The following is a 17,018-nucleotide window of genomic DNA, read 5'->3' on the forward strand; positions in this document are numbered from 1 at the left end:
CGTTTGTCCATAAATCCTTCAGCTCATCAACCAGCGGCCTTAAGTACACATCAATTGACCTGCCAGGATCCTCAGTTATCAAAACAGTCATCATCATGTATTCTTTTTTCATGCATTTCCAAGGCGGCAAATTATATGGGAATGCGAAAATCGGCCAAGTGCTGTGGTGTTGGTTTAGAACCCCATACGGATTGAATCCGTCAGTGGCAAGTCCCAATCTAACATTTCGGGGATCAGCAGCAAACTCGGGGAACGTTCGATCGAACTCTTTCCATGCCTCCCCATCTGCAGGATGCCGCATCACATCATCGTCTACCCGTTTTTCCTTATGCCATCTCATGTCTGTGGCAGTATGCGTCGACATATACAATCGCTGCAACCTAGGTTTAAGGGGCAGATAACGCATGACTTTTTGTGGTATCTTAGTTGTTCTATTCTGGGATGTCATTTTGAACCTCGACTCATTACATATAGGGCATGTATCCAACGTTTCATGCTCTTTGTAGAATAACATGCAATTGTTTTTGCAAGCGTGGATTTTTTCATAACCCAATCCAAGACCATGCAACACCTTCTGTGCATGTTTATGATCTTTCGGCAAACAATTGTCCGTCGGAAGCATTCTCTTGAAAACCCCCAAAAAGTAATCGAAACACAAGTTCGACATACGATACTTTATTTTTCCGTGCATTAGCTCCACAATGGCAGTGAGAACGGAAAAGCTCTCGCACCCCGGGTATAACTCTTGGTTGGCATTTTTTAACAGTTTTTCATACTGTTCAAACTCCGCACTGTCTATTGGTGTAGGCACGTCATCTTCCCCTTCCTGATTGATGTTGGTCGATGCGAATGGAAAAGCATCCTGTATAATACCCATGACTTGATCATTAGGATCCACAATAGGTTCAACATTGTCCACTCTTGGGGCATTTGAAGACGAAGCATGGTCTACTTGTTCGCCGTGAAGATTCCAAATGCTATATGTTTCAATCATTCCATTCCTTACTAAATGAAATCCAACATTTTCAATTGTCTCCCAAAACGTGTTGTTACACCTCCTACAAGGACAACGGATTCTAGTTGCACTCGGGTTGTGTCTACGTGCAAACTCAATAAAATCCTCGATTCCATCCAAGTATTCGTCTGCGCATCTATTCGGGTTCTGTATCCACCTTCTGCTCATAATTCCTGAAACCACAATCACGACACAACAATCACAACAACTTCATACGAAGTTATAATGTCACCTTATGCCTCCGGTAAGGGCCCTATCCCATTCGGGAATGCATAGTCCTGTCACGTAACCTACGGCTACATGAGATTAGATTTCGACGTGGATTAATTTCGGCAGCATCTCGACACAGTTCTTGAAGTGGCCATAGGTATAAATACCTACGTACCACCCGAAGAACGTACCGAGATGACACCGAAATCTCCACAATCGAAACCTAATCCTGTAGCCGAAGATTATGTGACAACACTATGCATTACCAAACTGTCCAAATAATGGGACAATTCAAGAATTAATTGGACCGCAGTCATGCCTTACGCATCCATGCACGAAATCCAACTAATCTCGAACGGGAAACTACGTGTTACTAAACATAAAAATAAAAGTACGAAGTTAATTTCAATTAACTTCGTACATCACAACACATTGTGCTACGTCACGCACAATTTCACAACATTATACACATATAACTTCACAAAAAAATTACAAACATAACAAACAAACTTTTACAATAACATACCTTCTCAATCGTTCTCCACTAATCACTAATCACTAATCACAGATACCCCTAACGAGAACAAAATTAATAGCGTTAGTACGAATTTACATTAATACATTTAAACTAACTATCAAAAATACATACCCAATGAACGAACGTACTGAATTCACAGCAGAGCAGCGGCAAGGGGAGGTGAGAGAGAGGCAGAATGCAATTTCTGCATTCTGCCTCTGCAATGGCAGATACTAATATGAAGAAGAAGAACTTTGCGCGACGAAGGAGAAGAAATTTCGTCGCGCAAATTGCCGTCGCAAAAGGGCACTTTTCCGTCGCACAAAACAACATTTCCGTCGCGCATTTCTGTGCCGACATCTGCTTTTTTGCGCGACGACACACATTTTCCGTCGCACAAAAATATCGTCGCGCAAATCATAAATTTCGTCGCGCAAGGTGGAAAATTTCGTCTCGCAAAATCGCACCGGCATAATACATTTCGCGACGAAACTTGAATCCGTCGCGCAAAAAAAGTTATCCACCCTTCATTTTGGCGCCAAAAATAAGTAACCCTAGTTTTCTTACGCGACGGTAATTTTCGTCGCGCTAAGCTGTCTCTCGTCGCGCAAGTTTTTTTCCCCGCCGAAAAAGCGCGCCAATTTTCTGTCCATCTTTACGCGACGAAGGATTGTAATTGTCGCGCAATATGTCCACGCGCGACGATTGTTATCGTGGCGCAAGATTTTGGCGCCAATGCATTACTTATGCGCGACGAAATTAAATTTAAGTCGCGCATGGATTTTTTGCGCGACGAATGTTTTTGTCGCGCTAGTTTTGTGTTCTTTGAGCGACGTAATTTTGTTTTCGTCGCATCAATGTTTTTTGCGCGACGAATATGTTTGTCGCGCTAGTTTTGTGTTCTTTGTGCTTCGGAATTTTTTTTTCGTCGCATCAATGTTTTTTGCGCGACGAAGTTTTGTTCGTCGCGCAAATATTAAATCGTACTAGTGTTGGTATACATAATATTTGTATCTTTGTAATACTTATATCCTTCCCCTATGGTTTTTAATATTATATATTTGTATGTGCATATAAACTGTTTTTACTGTTTTCTCTTAGATTAGAGGTTTCAATTACCTTTTATTTTTGTGTTTGGGTTAAATAGAATTTTGTTCATTCATAAAAATAAAATAAAATATTTGTTTATATCCGTTATTGTCATGTAAGTTTGGCCTTGGATCCATTATTGGTTGATACAATTAACATATATTTATTTTGAGATACTTGTAAAAAAAAAAATAAATAAATAAAAGAATATATAAGAAAACAGAGAAATTTGACTAGATTAACAAAAAAAATACGGCAACAAGAAAGTTGCTTGTCCGTGTGAGGAGGGAACCTAATTCTTTTTGTGGAGTGCTGCATCCGATATGTTAGATTCTTTATAAGCATGTTCTAGATCTTACACACAACCTGTAATACATATAAAGACATGAAGACATACCTGTAGCCATCTTCCTTGAATATACAGCTTCTGAATTCATCCTATCCTTAGCAGCAGCAATCCCAACAAGAACAGGAACGGATCAAGACTTCTCCTCTCTCTTAGAATTTGTTTGAGCTCTCTCTTTATGATGAGAATAGGTTTAGAGAACGTATCTGATGAGACCAGGGCCTTTAGCTTATATAAGGTCAGGTCAAGTCGTCTCTACTCATCACCGAGGGCTGACTTGACTTATCTTCCATGCCTACTTAATCGGTTCACGCAAAAAGGAAACAAAATAGGAGTCCTTAATTACGCTCCAAAACCCATCCTTATTTCACAAGTTTTTTGTTTCTTCTGAATGCTTGGTCTGTCTAAGCCCCTTTTTTTCGTCTTGAGGCCTCCTATTTATAGGCCCCTGCAGGATGCTTGACCTAAATAGCTTTCCTTCTTTAGGAACCTACTTTGTGGGATTTTGATTTGATTTAAAATCAATTCCGATAATTTGGCAATTTAACCAAATTATCTTCGATTGATTGACTTGATTAATATTTGATTTAAATCAAAGTTAATCACATAAGATTCTTTCCTTTAATTTTGTTTTCACTTTGAACCATTTGATGCACTCCGTCGAATGTCAACATGTGTCACTTTTGACAACTAATCCGAATTTGATGAGTCGTATGCCACATGAGCGAATTATGGCCCCCACAATTTAATCAACCAAACTCTAATTATTTTCTTATGTAGTGGAATTTAATTCACCAAAATTTCCATGTCTAGAGGATGCTGTTGGTGTCACGCCCCGAAAATCGAGCACGTAATAGCGCCAAGCCCTATCGACAACGTAGTGTTGCAATTTTAAGAACCGAACATCATAACATTACGTTCTCAATAGAACGTAAGGATTTTGAGTTAGGAATAAGACTTTCAAAACGGTGCGGATACGTAAATAAACTCGTTATATTCACAAGCAACCTTTTATTTACAAAACCCACTAGAGTACAAAATTTACAGTAGATTCCAACAAGAAACTAGATTCTTTTCGGAACACAGTTCAAAACATCCAAAACAACAACTCAAAATAAGACTGAAAAGAACCTAAACCTCAGTTGTCAAAATACAAGTAAGGTAGTTGACAAGATCACAAACACGCCATCGATCAACTCAGTTCAATAATACTGCCTATCCACCTCTTAACATCAAAAGAAAAAGGGCAACTGTTTATTCTTTCACGGCCTTTTGTTTTATTTTTTTAATCAACCTGTATTTTACAGGAGAAAAGAATAGAAAATACATAACTCGGCTTCCAAGTAATTTATTATGTGAAATTGATATGACCATAATAATTCAGTAAATGTAAGAAAGTTTCTCTGTAAAGGCACTGCTTAATAAATTGCTTTAAGATAGTGCACATTGGCAGCTACAAAAGTGGTCAGATCAAGCAGTTTCTTTGTAATGCGAAGGTACAAATTGTTGAAGTAAAGGGTAACTTTCAAGGCAACTTCTCGTTCTTTTAATACTTGATGGAACTTCTACTTTTTGACTAAGACCTCTTCATTATTATTAATTAAGGCTGATTTGAATCTCTTTTTCTTCCAGTACATGGTACCTTCAATGGAAAATGTATTCTCTTTCACAATGGGGCTTTATGTCCGGGACTTTATATTTGAGGCTCTAAATTTTTTATATTGTAATTTAGTTAATGTGATAATATTCTTTTTTATTCTTTTATTGAGTTATTTACACTAATAGCCCTTGAGCTTTTTGGTCTTTTTACAAAATTCTCTAGAGTTTTAGAAAATACACAAACATCTCTCAAGATTTTAAATTATTTTCACAAAACTAATTTTTATTAATTTTTAGGTTAATTTCAATTTAGTACCCTGAACTCTCACCCTTAAAGCATATTTGTCCATACACTCTCAATTTTAACAATTATGTACCGTAACCTTTTTAATTTTTTGCCATCAAGTTTCGACTATCAAAATTTCCCTTAATTGTCTACGTGGCAGGCATGGCTCCCACCTTTTTGCTGTTTTCGATGTCAGTTGAAAGTATTTTCGATCAATTAGTGTCTTCCACAAGTACTTTTGTTAAAAAAATTAGGATTAATTATAATTTAGTACCCTATGATTACACTCTTTAGACATGAAAAAACCACCTTACCAAGAAATGATGTGAAAATTCACATGACCGTATACACACACCGAATCCACATTGTGGAAAAATGTTGAAAAGATTCTTCGCAAAGGCCCTTGTGATAAAAATAAAATAAAATAGATGGAAAATATTTAGCTGTGGGTTTACATAGTCAACACGAGTTTTGGGCCTACATTGGCAGCTACCTAATGTACAAACTTTTGCCCAATCATCTTTTCAAGATGCCTTACTTTTTCTTGCTTTTCACTTCTCATTTTTGCTCATGTGAATGTGAACCGTGATTAAGTAAAAGATGAAGAAATTTCATTGCAACTGTAAGTGATCAAACGGTGATATTTCCTTTAATTTTCAAGATGCCTTTTTCTTTTGACAAGCATTATCTTTACTTGGGGAAAGGACAGAGGAAATTTCTAAGGGAGACTGGATTGCTGGGTTTGCCGTAAACTTGGGGAAAGGACAGGTGCTTGAGGCTGAATTGTGGGGTTTATTCTTTGGCATTAAATTCGCTGCTCAGAAAGGACTTTCTCATCTCATCATTGATTATTTCGAGCATTGATTAGTTACCTTACTTTGTACTCCTCTTCAATATCAACTAGAAAAAAAGCCCGCACGATGCTGCGGGTTTTGAAATTACGTAGACAAAATAAGATTGTTTATATATACAATGAGATTTAATTTGTAGCATTATGCTTAACTTAGGAAGTATAAGTTGCTAAAAAAGCAAGTAATAACATATTTTACAGGCTGCTTGTTATGTTAAAATAGTAGGCATGTTTGTATATACATTGAGATGTTAATAGTGGGAAGCAGTTATCAAAATAGCAAAATTTGGATAGTTTTGAGTAGCATGCTGTTTAATTGGGCAGGTTTTGTTTTGCAATTTCTTCATGACTTTTCTTCTCTTTGATGAAGATCTTGACCTGTTATAAAAAAAGGAACTTTGCTGCTGTAGGGGTTGTTAAAGCCATGGAAGTTACTGTTTTACCCTCACTGGGCTAGGGTGATAAAAAATTGCTCCATGTTTGTTCAGTATAGTCCTAATTTTTGCATTTGTATCTGAGGTTGAATCAGTTGTTTTCCTATGAGTGGTTTTTTTCTTTTGGTTTCCTGCTAAAAATAATGCATTATGATTAGTAATTATGCTCATAATTATAAGTGTTATACTGGCATTTATGCCATTTTATTTTGCTTTCCCTGAGAGAAGATAAGATTTGTTAACTTGCAGATCTTTGACTGAAAATTAAGTTGAAAGATTGAAAGTTCAAATCTCACCTTACAGTTTGCACACTAGATTGAACAGGCATCCCTTTATAGATTAGCATCAGTCATGACTGGAATGAGTTTATTCTTCCCGAATGATGGAAATTGCATTGTATGTAAATATGCTTTTAGTAATGGGTTGAATTTCTCTAAAGAGCATAGCTAAATCTGAATAAGATGTTTAATCAAAAGATGTAATGATTAACATGGATTTTGATAGATGAGTGGCAGTGGAGAATTCTCCTAGTAGTTTGGGAAAAAAAGGACTTGAATTCTCCTACGTTCATTTAAGCTGCTGTTCAATTCACTCAAGGTGGAATGAGTGTGCTTGCTATTTTTGCTTTTTCACCTGTTCAGAGCTTAGCTTTAGGGTTTAGGGTTAAGTTTTCCTGTTTGGTGGGCCTTCAAATCATCCATTTAGTGCTTAGGGTATCGGGTTTAGCTCTCAGGTTATTGGCTACCATTCACAATAGTTAAACCATAAACTCTAAAGCGCTAACAAGCGATTCTACATCCTTAAAGTAACAAATTGTTTTGAAACAAAAATTAAAGATGTAAAATGAAAACAGAAAGGAGACTTGAAAACAAAACAGACTGAGCAGCTGCTCAAGCCGCTTTCACAGAATTCAACATCAGCTCTAGCAGAATGACGTGTGCACTCTAGATCATCCGCTCTTGAATGGTTGACTATATGTATGTATGCATGTACTTTCCTGATCTTTTTATGATTGAAGGCTTAGTCAGCAAGAAGTTGAATCAGAGTTGAAATGTTCTTTTAAGTGGTTGGTGGTGGGGCTCTTTTGAAATAGTTTCTATAAGAAAGAAACATAGTACAATTTTACTTTATACAATGGTTAATGCTAGTTAAGGGAGAAATGTGCTTGATAACGTTCAGATATTATGTGTAGGGTTTGTAATGTGCACGTAAAAATGTGTGCATGTGTGTGTCAATGATCAGTGGCCCTAGCTTTGAGGTCCAGAGCTCTATAGTTGCATGATGAATGTTTAATGCTTTTTTTAAGTTGAATTTTTTGGACACCATTATAATGTTGACATTCATCTAATCAATGATTAGCTATAATGTTGTCATTTTCATTTTGTTTTGGCCTGTCATGGAAGTATATATCGATTGATAAAAATCTTTCTTCCCTTGCAGTGTCAATCTTTGGTGGAAGAATTGTCAGCTTCTCACTCAACAGATCTGCAGCAGCGTGCATATGAATTGCAAGCTGTCATTATGCCGTCAGATGCAAGTTGTGAAGACATTGAGGTCATATTTAATTGCATTATCTACTCGTACCCTTTGGTTTTTTGCTTCTCCTTTAAAGTATTAAGAACTAAAGTAGTTCTGCATTTCTCTTTTCCTTGTTATTTGGTGTTGTTGGCTTACTGTCTGAACCTCCTGTTTTCTAATAATCTTCAGGTCCCAATTGTGATAATGTCAGTTATCATTATTAAATTGTACATGAGTTTCTGAAGCCTTATTATTGCTTGACACTTAGTATGTATGCTCGTGCTGGAGGCACTAATTGTAGATTTCCTTGTAAAAAAAAATACAAAGAGTCAAGGAGGCCTCAGGTTGAAATTTCTCCAGAAAAGCGGAAGCTTGCCAGTTCACTGTTTGGGGGATCATCAAAAACCGAGAGGAGGCCATCTTCTGCCAACCATAAGGTGTCTAAGGCGAATATCCATGCTTCAGAGAAGCCCCAGGTACCAAAGGCAGCAGCTGTACACACTGAAGTTAATCATGAACGTGCTCCAGACTTGCTCGATTTGGGTGACTCAACTAGTAGTACTGCTTCCACTGTAGATCCTTTCAAGCAGTTAGAAGGGCTTCTTGATCAAACTGAAGTTGCATTAACTGCAAATCATGGTGCAGCTGGTGCTGCTAAGACACCTGATATTATGGGATTATATACAGATACATCTCTCAGCGGGCTTAGTAGCAGTGTTGGCGACCCTTTGCCGACCAATAGGGATGAGTTTAATCTTGCATCTGAGTTATCAAATGCTACAAGAACTGCTCAAAGTGGGGTAACACAATTGAATAAGGGTCCTAACCCTAAAGATTCCTTGGAAAAGGATGCACTTGTAAGGCAGATGGGTGTGACCCCAACAAGTCAGAATCCCAACTTGTTTAAAGATTTGCTTGGCTAAAACTGTTCAGAATGGCAAACTTTCGATCGTGATTGTTCGAGATTGTTTGCTTTGTGGTATGTGCATGGTCTTTCAGTGTGGCTGGCTATATGATAGGAAATACAACTCAATTCAAACAAGTTTCAAGGCCACCATGCAGAGCTGTAAAGGCACCATACACCAAGAATGGTGGCAAAAATGAGGTATAGGCTTTTGTATTTGTTGGACAGTGGCTTATGTAGGAATATAACCAAGTTGGTGACGCTTGAATATGTTGGCTTGAGCCATTTCAATGCGGAGCTTTTTCTTTGTGGCAATGTGGGCGGTTTTGCAGCGCTCCACAGACACATGGTTTTGCCTTGCATATTTGTCTACATTTACACTGCTGTGTGCCTCTCTCTTGTTATAATACGGCTGTATGAAGTGAATTTTTGTTTTTGTGTTGTAGGGACATTTATTCATGTTTGTCGTAAGTTTTACTTGGTGTCGGTTCACATTGTAAGTTGTAGTTATCTTTTTGACTATGAGATGCCCCTTGTTATTTTTGGTGGCTAAAATTGGACATTTGACATCTCCAGTAGCTATCCGGTCATGCAATGACAATGTGCTTTCGTGAACAAAGAAGTTATATAATTCTTGGCGTCTTTTTCTTAGTTTCTAAAGCCAAATTCTTTTGTGTAATGGAGCCATTGGAGATGTTAGCTCTACCAGGGCTGTTCAAACAGCAACTGGCATTCAAAGAACCACAATCTATTCACAAACTAGATAGGAGTTCGAAAACAACATAATATGCCAGCAACGTGAGTTGCAGGATTATCAAAAAATCTTTTCATTCCTAGATTGCTGCTCATCAAGCTTTTCATTCCTTGTCCTTGCAGGATTATCAAAAAATCTTGAACAACTATACCAGGAACGTGAGTTGCAGCAACTAGACATGATTTAGACATGCTAGGATTCTTGTACCTTGCCAATACCAGCAACATTACTTTTGTAATGAGACACAATCTTTCAAAGAAGTATTTTGGGCATATTTGGACGCCTGTTTACAATTAATGTATGATTTTCAACAAACCTTGATTGGAAATTATGAAATAGATAAATCTGTTACATTTCATCCCCAACGTACATCAATTCCAATGAATGAGACAGAAGAATCATAGACAAAGTATACGTGTGGAATGAAAGCATTAGATAAATCCGGCTTGCTGTTTTGTTCATCTGCAGATAAATGCTGGATGCATCAATTGAGAAGAAAGGTATTGCCTTATGCAACTTAAAATGAAATCTCAGAAACTGCTGGCGCCTCAACACACTTCTTGATTACTAGACCATTGCCTGGAAATTTTGTTCGTTTCAACAGCTGAACCTGGAGCTTACATAAACCACTTTGGAACTTCATTGCCTGAAAATTTAATATCGAATGTAGAGCACTAAGAAAAAGGATTTAACCCAAAACAAAAAGAACAAAAATTCACACCCTGAAAACTACAACATATACCCCAGAGATGCACAGCAAAATATTGCTAAATTTGAATTGAACACAAAACGCAGATATATGACCAGAAAATGCAAAGATATCATTCAACATTTAATGGATTTACATACTTTGGCTCCTCGTTAAGATCAGTGTGCCTCCTCTTTGGGTGATCAGCCTCTCCTCTTTGAGCTTCATGATCACCAACGTCTGATAACCTAGGCCTCTTGCCAAGACCAGTCTCTGATGCTGACATCAGCAACCTGGTGGCCTAATAGGTGGACCCCGCAGAGGATTTTAACGGGTGTGGCCGCGAATGGGAACTCAAATATAATTTGACACTTATTACCCCCAACGTATTGCAATTGCGTCAGTTTCTCCCAACGTATTGCTGTGTTCCTCAGATCCAATAATGGAATACAGATGAGACTCACATTACTGTCCTCTATCCACATAGATATCCGGCCGACCCGTTCTCCATTGATATGAACACTTGTCACTGCGGAGCATTCATTCCCACATACGTTTCCCTTTTTGACAACACACATAGCCAATCTTAACGTCTCCCAATCTAAATTTGGAGGAATTTCAAAACAAACTTCACATCGAGCATAGTATTTGTCTTCCTCTTCCTCATCAGAAGAGTATTCGTCTTTAACTAGTGTTGCATCTTTACAACAGCTGAACCACTTTGGTACTTCATCGCCTGGAAGATAAATGTCAAATTGAGGATGCGGAAGAGAAGATACCTACAATACAATTGGTTACAACAATCATCATCTTAACCATATAACATAGAGGGAGAGACAAAGAGAGACACAGAAAGAGAAGAGACATAAACCTGATCCAGAATACTATTTTCTGTGATGTCATAGCCACGTAGGCTAACGCAATTCATCAAATTCACATACTCAACCTCCGATGATAGTGGCAGTTTTGGAAATTTTTCCAATGATGTGCAGTTATCCAGGAATACGCAACGTACTCTTGGTGGAAGTACTTCTTGTGGAATTTCTCGAAGACTCTTGCAATCACGCAAGGTAAGATCCCCCAAGCTCACAAATTTGCTAATGCATTCCGGAAGCGTGACAAAATTGGCTCCAGATAGATTAAGATGTCGTAATGTGGACCAGCAATGAAGCAGCCGTAATTCAAGCCTTGTAAGATTGAAGCATCTCTCAAGACTCAAATGTTCAAGCCCAGTAAGATGTATAATTGATGGAGGCAATTCTCTTATGCCACTTCCTTTCATAACCAATCTTCTTAGTGATTCCATCTTCACTTCTATTTCTGGGAAACTCTCAAGACTTGCACAACCCATTAGGTCCAGTGTTTCTAAGGATTTCAATCTAAGTCTTCTTCCAAACTTCGTAAGATTAACGCATCCACTGAGATTCAAAGCAACAAGTTTATCAAGGAATCCAACAGAATCATCAAGCGAAACCAAGCTTGTACAGTCACTTAGAAACAAGTACTTTATGTTCGGGATTCCGGATAAGTCTGGGATTTTTTCTAAGAATAGACAACCACGCAAATTCATACGTGTCAGGTTTGGCAATCTAAGTGTTGTTGCGAACCTCATAAGCTTAACGCATCCCTTAAGATCCAAATCAACAAGTTTATCAAGGAATCCAACAGAATCATCAAGCTCAACCAAACTTGTACAGTCACTTAGAAACAAGTACTTTATGTTTGGGATTCCGGATAAGTCTGGGATTTTTTCTAAGAATTGACAACCATGCAAATTCATACATGTCAGGTTTGGCGAATACTGTGAGACAAGAACACAAAAACAGGAAATAATTAATCACACGCTTCAAAAGACAAAAACTTAGAAAACAAATTTCGTGTTTTTCCTTTTGAAACTAACAACTCTATTTGAAATTATATATAATAGATGAAAATAATTTCAAATACATACCTTAAATCCCTCCAATTGTCTGATATGACTGCGTGGCATTCTGAACTCAACAAGACAATATCCTTGAAATTTGGGTGGCAAAGATTGTAACTGACAACTAGGCCAATCAATAAATCTTAACGCGTTGGGCAGATAGTTAATGTCCCCACATAGAGATGCATTATGGTTTATGAAAATTTGAAGATTCACCATATTACGGAAGCACTCTGGATTCAAAGTTATCTCAGCTGGTTTTGGAAGCTTCACCATGATGCCTTTAATCTTTCTTGTTCCCTAAGATGGAAAAGCATTAATTAGGAAACGAAGTCACAAACCAAAATGCAAGCACATTTTGTTAAGAAAATTAAGGTAACATAAGGTATTCTTTCATGTCAAATTGAATATAATAACACATGTGATACTTACAGTACTTTCCATTAGAACTTGTATGACATCCTCGTAAAACCACAATCTACTACGCTCGCCGGGATCATTGGGGGATTCTTTGTGAACTATATCCTTGCCCAGTTTTTCTAGCAAGTCGTGCATTAAAATCCTATTATCCCATTCAACAGTTATCATTGCCTTATCAACTAGTACTTCAATGCAATTTTTAGGGACTATTTGTAGCACAACGTCCTTACTTGCATCCTTGAAGAAACATGCAATGTCGAGAAAAACTTCTTTTGCGTCATCATCCAAGGCATCATAACTTTTTTGAAGTATTCTTTCAATATGCGTATAAGGTTCTCCTTTGTAACCATCTAATATAACTTGCCAACTTCCAATACTTCTATTACGAAGATGAGAACCTAAAATTGTTAGAGCTAGTGGAAGGCCATCAGCAAAAGCTATTACACGTTGTGCGAGTTCCAAATAATCTTTTGGAGGTTCACTCCTTCCGAATGCATGCCAACTGAAAAGCTCAAGAGCTTGGTTGTAATCTAACTTCTTCACCTTGTATATCAACTCAATCCCATGATTTTCTAGCAATCCCCTATTTTTTGTAGTAATGATTACTCTACTACCCTCACCAAACCAATCATCTCCAGCCAAGTTTTCTAACTGCTCCAAGTGGTCCACATCGTCAAGAATTAATAGAATCTTTTTATGCCTCAGCCGTTCTTTTATAACACCGATTCCTTCATCAACACTCTGAATTTTCAACTTGTTGCCTAGATACTTATGAAGAAGAGTCTTCTGTAGCTTGATTAAGCCTCCATGTGGCATTGAATTTTCCCTGACATTTGGCAAGAAACAACTTCCTTCAAACTCATGGGCAATTGCATTCCATATAGCTTTTGCAATTGTTGTCTTGCCTATTCCAGATGTCCCCCATATCCCAACCATGCGACGACCATTCCCACCAACATCTAAAAGCCTTTCCACATCTTCTACATGAGATTCAATTCCAACTGGGTGTGCAGCCACATGCCAAGATGGGACGCTTAAGATTCCCTTAACGATTCCCTTAACGATGTCGTTGATAAATGTAGCTTCATACCTGCCAGTTTAACCAAATTTGACACATTTAAATATCCAACCACGCAAAAGAACACAACATACTGAAGAGATTAATAGTTGTTTAACCACAAACCTAATGTTATGTATCATTTATACTTGTATGCCTTTCGAAGAGATTAATATATATGGATTTGGAACTTTCTCCTTACAGCTATCGAAAAAACAAAAGTACCCAAGAAAATAAATCTTCTCCCTACAGTTGTATATTTTTTCAAAAGAATACTTTTCTTTAATGAGTAGCAATTAAATGTAACCAAAGTAAAAAAGAAAAAGAAATTAACTTAACTTGAAAAAGATAGATAACCCTGAAATATAGAAAAATAATGTCCTACAGCTATCGAAAATATAAAAATACACAAAAAATTAAATAAAGATCTTCTCCCTACAATTTAATATTTTTACAAAAGGATACTTTTCTTTAATAATGAGTAACAATTAAATGTGTAACAAATAGTAATGAGAAAGAAGAGAGAAAAAAATTAAACATGAAAATGATAAAGATAGAAATATACATACTTTTCATCCTTGAAAGTATGTCCGGACAAATTTGCTGCTTGTCTAAGAGCTTCCCTCCATATGAGCACTTTCTCCTTGTCATTCTTGAATTTCCTTTTAATAAGTTCTTCAAATGCGTCACCAAATTTACTTTCTTGGTTTCGCACATGAGATGGATCCACCTTGTAAAAAATGGGCAAGACTACTTGTTGCTTTGATTGTTTACATTGAAGGATCTTGACAAGTTCATCCAAGCACCACCTCGAAGATGCATAGTCTTCAGAGAATACAATGAGAGAAATTCTTGATTCTTCAATTGCTTTGACAAAGGCTGGCGATATTTCTTCTCCTCTTACAAGCTCTCGATCAATGAAGGTGTAGATGCCCTTATCACACAAGGCCTTGTACAAATGATCTGTAAAATTGAAGCGTGTATCCTCACCTCTAAAACTCAAAAACACTTCATATTTCCATGATGAATCATTTGCGAAAGAAGAGGAAAAAGGAGAAGAAGAGACTGGTTGAGTGGTCGTAGCGGGCGGATCTGAAGGAAGTTGAGATTCCACCCCAGAATCAATTGGCATTGGGGAACTCCCCATAAGCCTGAATAAAGATTTGACATAGAACATTGAAGAATTGAAGAAGCACAGAGAATCTTATCTGATTTTGTATTGATTTTCTTTCTTAATAAAACGATACAGTAAGAACAAACTCACGTGCTCTCCATGAGTGAAAGAAGACGAAGAAGAAGGAGAAGAAGAGACTGGTTGAGTGGTCATAGATAGGAGGCAGACAATTAAAAGTAAAGAGAGAAACTCAAAGAATTGGGTATGGCAGTGGCGCTCTGGATAGATTTATGAGGGCTTGACGAAGCAGTTTCCTACCACCTTCCATGCGGACGTGATTAAGTTAAAGGTGTGAGGAACTTTCGTTTCAACTTCAAGTCAACAAACGCTGAATTTTCTTTTCATACTGAAGGTGTAAGGAACCTTCAAGGCAACTTCTGTTTGGCCCAGATGTGTTTTCTTTCAATACATGATGGAACATCTACTTTTTGACTAAGGCCTCTTCACTATTATTAAGGCTGCTTTGTTTCTCTTTTTCTTTCAGTACATGGTAAAATGTATTCTCTCTCCGAAACGGGGCTTTTGGTGTTAAAATTTTTTGGGAAATAGCCCAAAATGCCACCAATTTTTTAATTGTAATTGAAAATACCACCCTTTTTTAAAAAATTTGGAACTATTACCTATAAATATAAAATTATTGTACCCTTATTGCTGATTTTTCACAAGTTCAGAAATTTGTTCTGTTTTCTTAGCTCACACAGCTCTCTCTCTCTGGCACAACTCGCTTTTTCTTTGGTAGCTGTCTATCACAGCTCTGTGGGTCTCTCTTGGCGCTCTCTCTCTCTCTCTCTCTAGCACAACTCTCTGTCTCTCTCTTTGCTCTCTTTGTCATAGCGCAGCCGTTTATCTCTGTAGCTTCGTTATCTCTTTCTCCCCTACTCGATCTGTTGGTCTCTGTTTGGAATCACGAACCCTTCCCTTTAGCTATGTCTTCTGAATAGCTGCTTGCAACCTTGAAGCTCTAGTGGATTGCCGACCCCGAAAAGGTAGTGTTGATGGTTATTTTGTTAATATCAATGGGATTATGTGAAATGAGTTATAGTTTGATTGTTTGGGTTTGTGTTAAATTCGTTTTGGCTTTAATGTCTTTTGGTTAGGTTTTGTTGAATATTCATGCTCATTCATCTGGGTTTGTACCAATTGCATTTAGATTGGTCTGGATATGTGAATCTTGAAACTTGGGATTTTCCATTTGATGTAGTAGATCTGTATAGTGTGATTCTGATGTGTTACTAGTGTACTGTGGTTGTGTTCCTCTTATTTTACAGTCGTATTGCTGTTATATTGCTATTATAGTGCCTCTATATTGCTCCTATATTTCATTATATTGTGGTTATATTGCTATTGTATTGTATGTTTATTGTGGTTATATTATTGTGTTAATGAAATGTTGTTTTGTCATGGTCAGAAATGGAGACAATTGTTATTCTCGTGTGCTACAATGGAAAATGGGTCACCTCAAAGAAGATGTGCAAATACGAAGGGGGTGACTCAAAAGGCTTAATAGTTCCACGGACCATCAAATTTGCTGAACTGTTGGACCGTGTGCATCAGATTGGTAATACAAACATCAGGGAAGACAAGATTTGCTTAAAATTCTCAGCTTTGGTGGCCTCGAATGAGTGGAAGCACATAAAGATTGAGGACGATGATGATGTCAATTTTTTTATGAAGTACAATTTCGAGGTAACACCTTCAAAACTAGCTCCCTTACTCGTGAGTATAGAAGATAAAGGACTGACAAATGATGTAGTTCATAGTATGCATATCACGACAGATAGTAGTCGGATGGGTCATTCTTCAGTTGCCATTGTTGAAAGCAATGAAGTAACTTGGAATAATACAAATGTCACCGATTTGGGAGGTGAAGTAGGGACAGATTTTATGGATATGATTGATTTTAGCGAGGTGGAGGAGATGCATGGTGGTGATAATGGTACCGAAAGAAATGAAGTGTCAGTGTACTCTGCCCCTCCTAATTTGGGGTGCTTGAACACAGCTGGCCAGTTGCCAAAAATGCGTTTAGGAGGAGAATCTGAACCCACTCGTCAACATTATTGGAGTCAAATGGGTGAAAAAAATCGGTATAATGCAATCGGTGTAAAAGATGAAGAAGCATATTTGGACAGCGGGTTTTCACGAAGCGATTGGAATCCGAAAATTACAGTTGGGCAAATTTTCTCTAGTAAGAAAACATTGTTGACGGAGTTACGGTTGACGGCATTAAGAGGCC

At 37.5% G+C, this 17,018-nt stretch overlaps 2 protein-coding genes across 3 annotated transcripts in view; both read right to left on the minus strand.

Annotated features, from left to right (window-relative positions):
• Positions 1–14,964, minus strand: part of LOC117617925 (TMV resistance protein N-like) — a 20,626-nt gene extending 5,662 nt beyond the window's left edge. Inside the window, exon 1 of the mRNA XM_034347552.1 lies at positions 14,928–14,964. Within this exon, the coding sequence (XP_034203443.1) occupies positions 14,928–14,938 (11 nt within the window). The 5' untranslated portion in view covers positions 14,939–14,964. The remainder of the gene's footprint in view (positions 1–14,927) is intronic.
• Positions 9,555–14,851, minus strand: LOC117617926 (TMV resistance protein N-like). 2 transcript variants are annotated; one of them, XM_034347555.1, is made up of 6 exons: positions 14,181–14,851; positions 12,567–13,644; positions 12,162–12,434; positions 11,082–11,424; positions 10,372–10,946; positions 9,555–10,168 (listed from the first exon to the last, which is right to left on the minus strand). In XM_034347555.1, the coding sequence occupies exons 1-4, from the start codon at positions 14,786–14,788 to the stop codon at positions 11,419–11,421; spliced, it is 1,965 nt and encodes a 654-aa protein (XP_034203446.1). In that variant the 5' UTR covers positions 14,789–14,851; the 3' UTR covers positions 9,555–10,168; positions 10,372–10,946; positions 11,082–11,418. The 2 variants fall into 2 exon arrangements, with proteins under 2 accessions (XP_034203446.1, XP_034203445.1); XM_034347554.1 differs by having other exon boundaries at positions 10,372–10,989.
• Positions 14,965–17,018: the final 2,054 nt, after the last annotated feature.

The sequence above is a fragment of the Prunus dulcis genome, chromosome 2 (assembly GCF_902201215.1).
Source record: "Prunus dulcis chromosome 2, ALMONDv2, whole genome shotgun sequence".
Classification (NCBI taxonomy): Eukaryota; Viridiplantae; Streptophyta; class Magnoliopsida; order Rosales; family Rosaceae; genus Prunus; species Prunus dulcis.

Excerpts from the sequence above, each read along its gene's own strand:
- LOC117617926 (XM_034347555.1), bottom strand. The coding sequence starts at position 14,788 with ATGTTCTATGTCAAATCTTTATTCAGGCTTATGGGGAGTTCCCCAATG. Across the intron at positions 13,645-14,180 it reads CATACTTTCAAGGATGAAAA|GTATGAAGCTACATTTATCA; the intron begins GTATGTATATTT and ends TTAAACTGGCAG. Across the intron at positions 12,435-12,566 it reads AAGTTCTAATGGAAAGTACT|GGAACAAGAAAGATTAAAGG; the intron begins GTAAGTATCACA and ends TTTCCATCTTAG.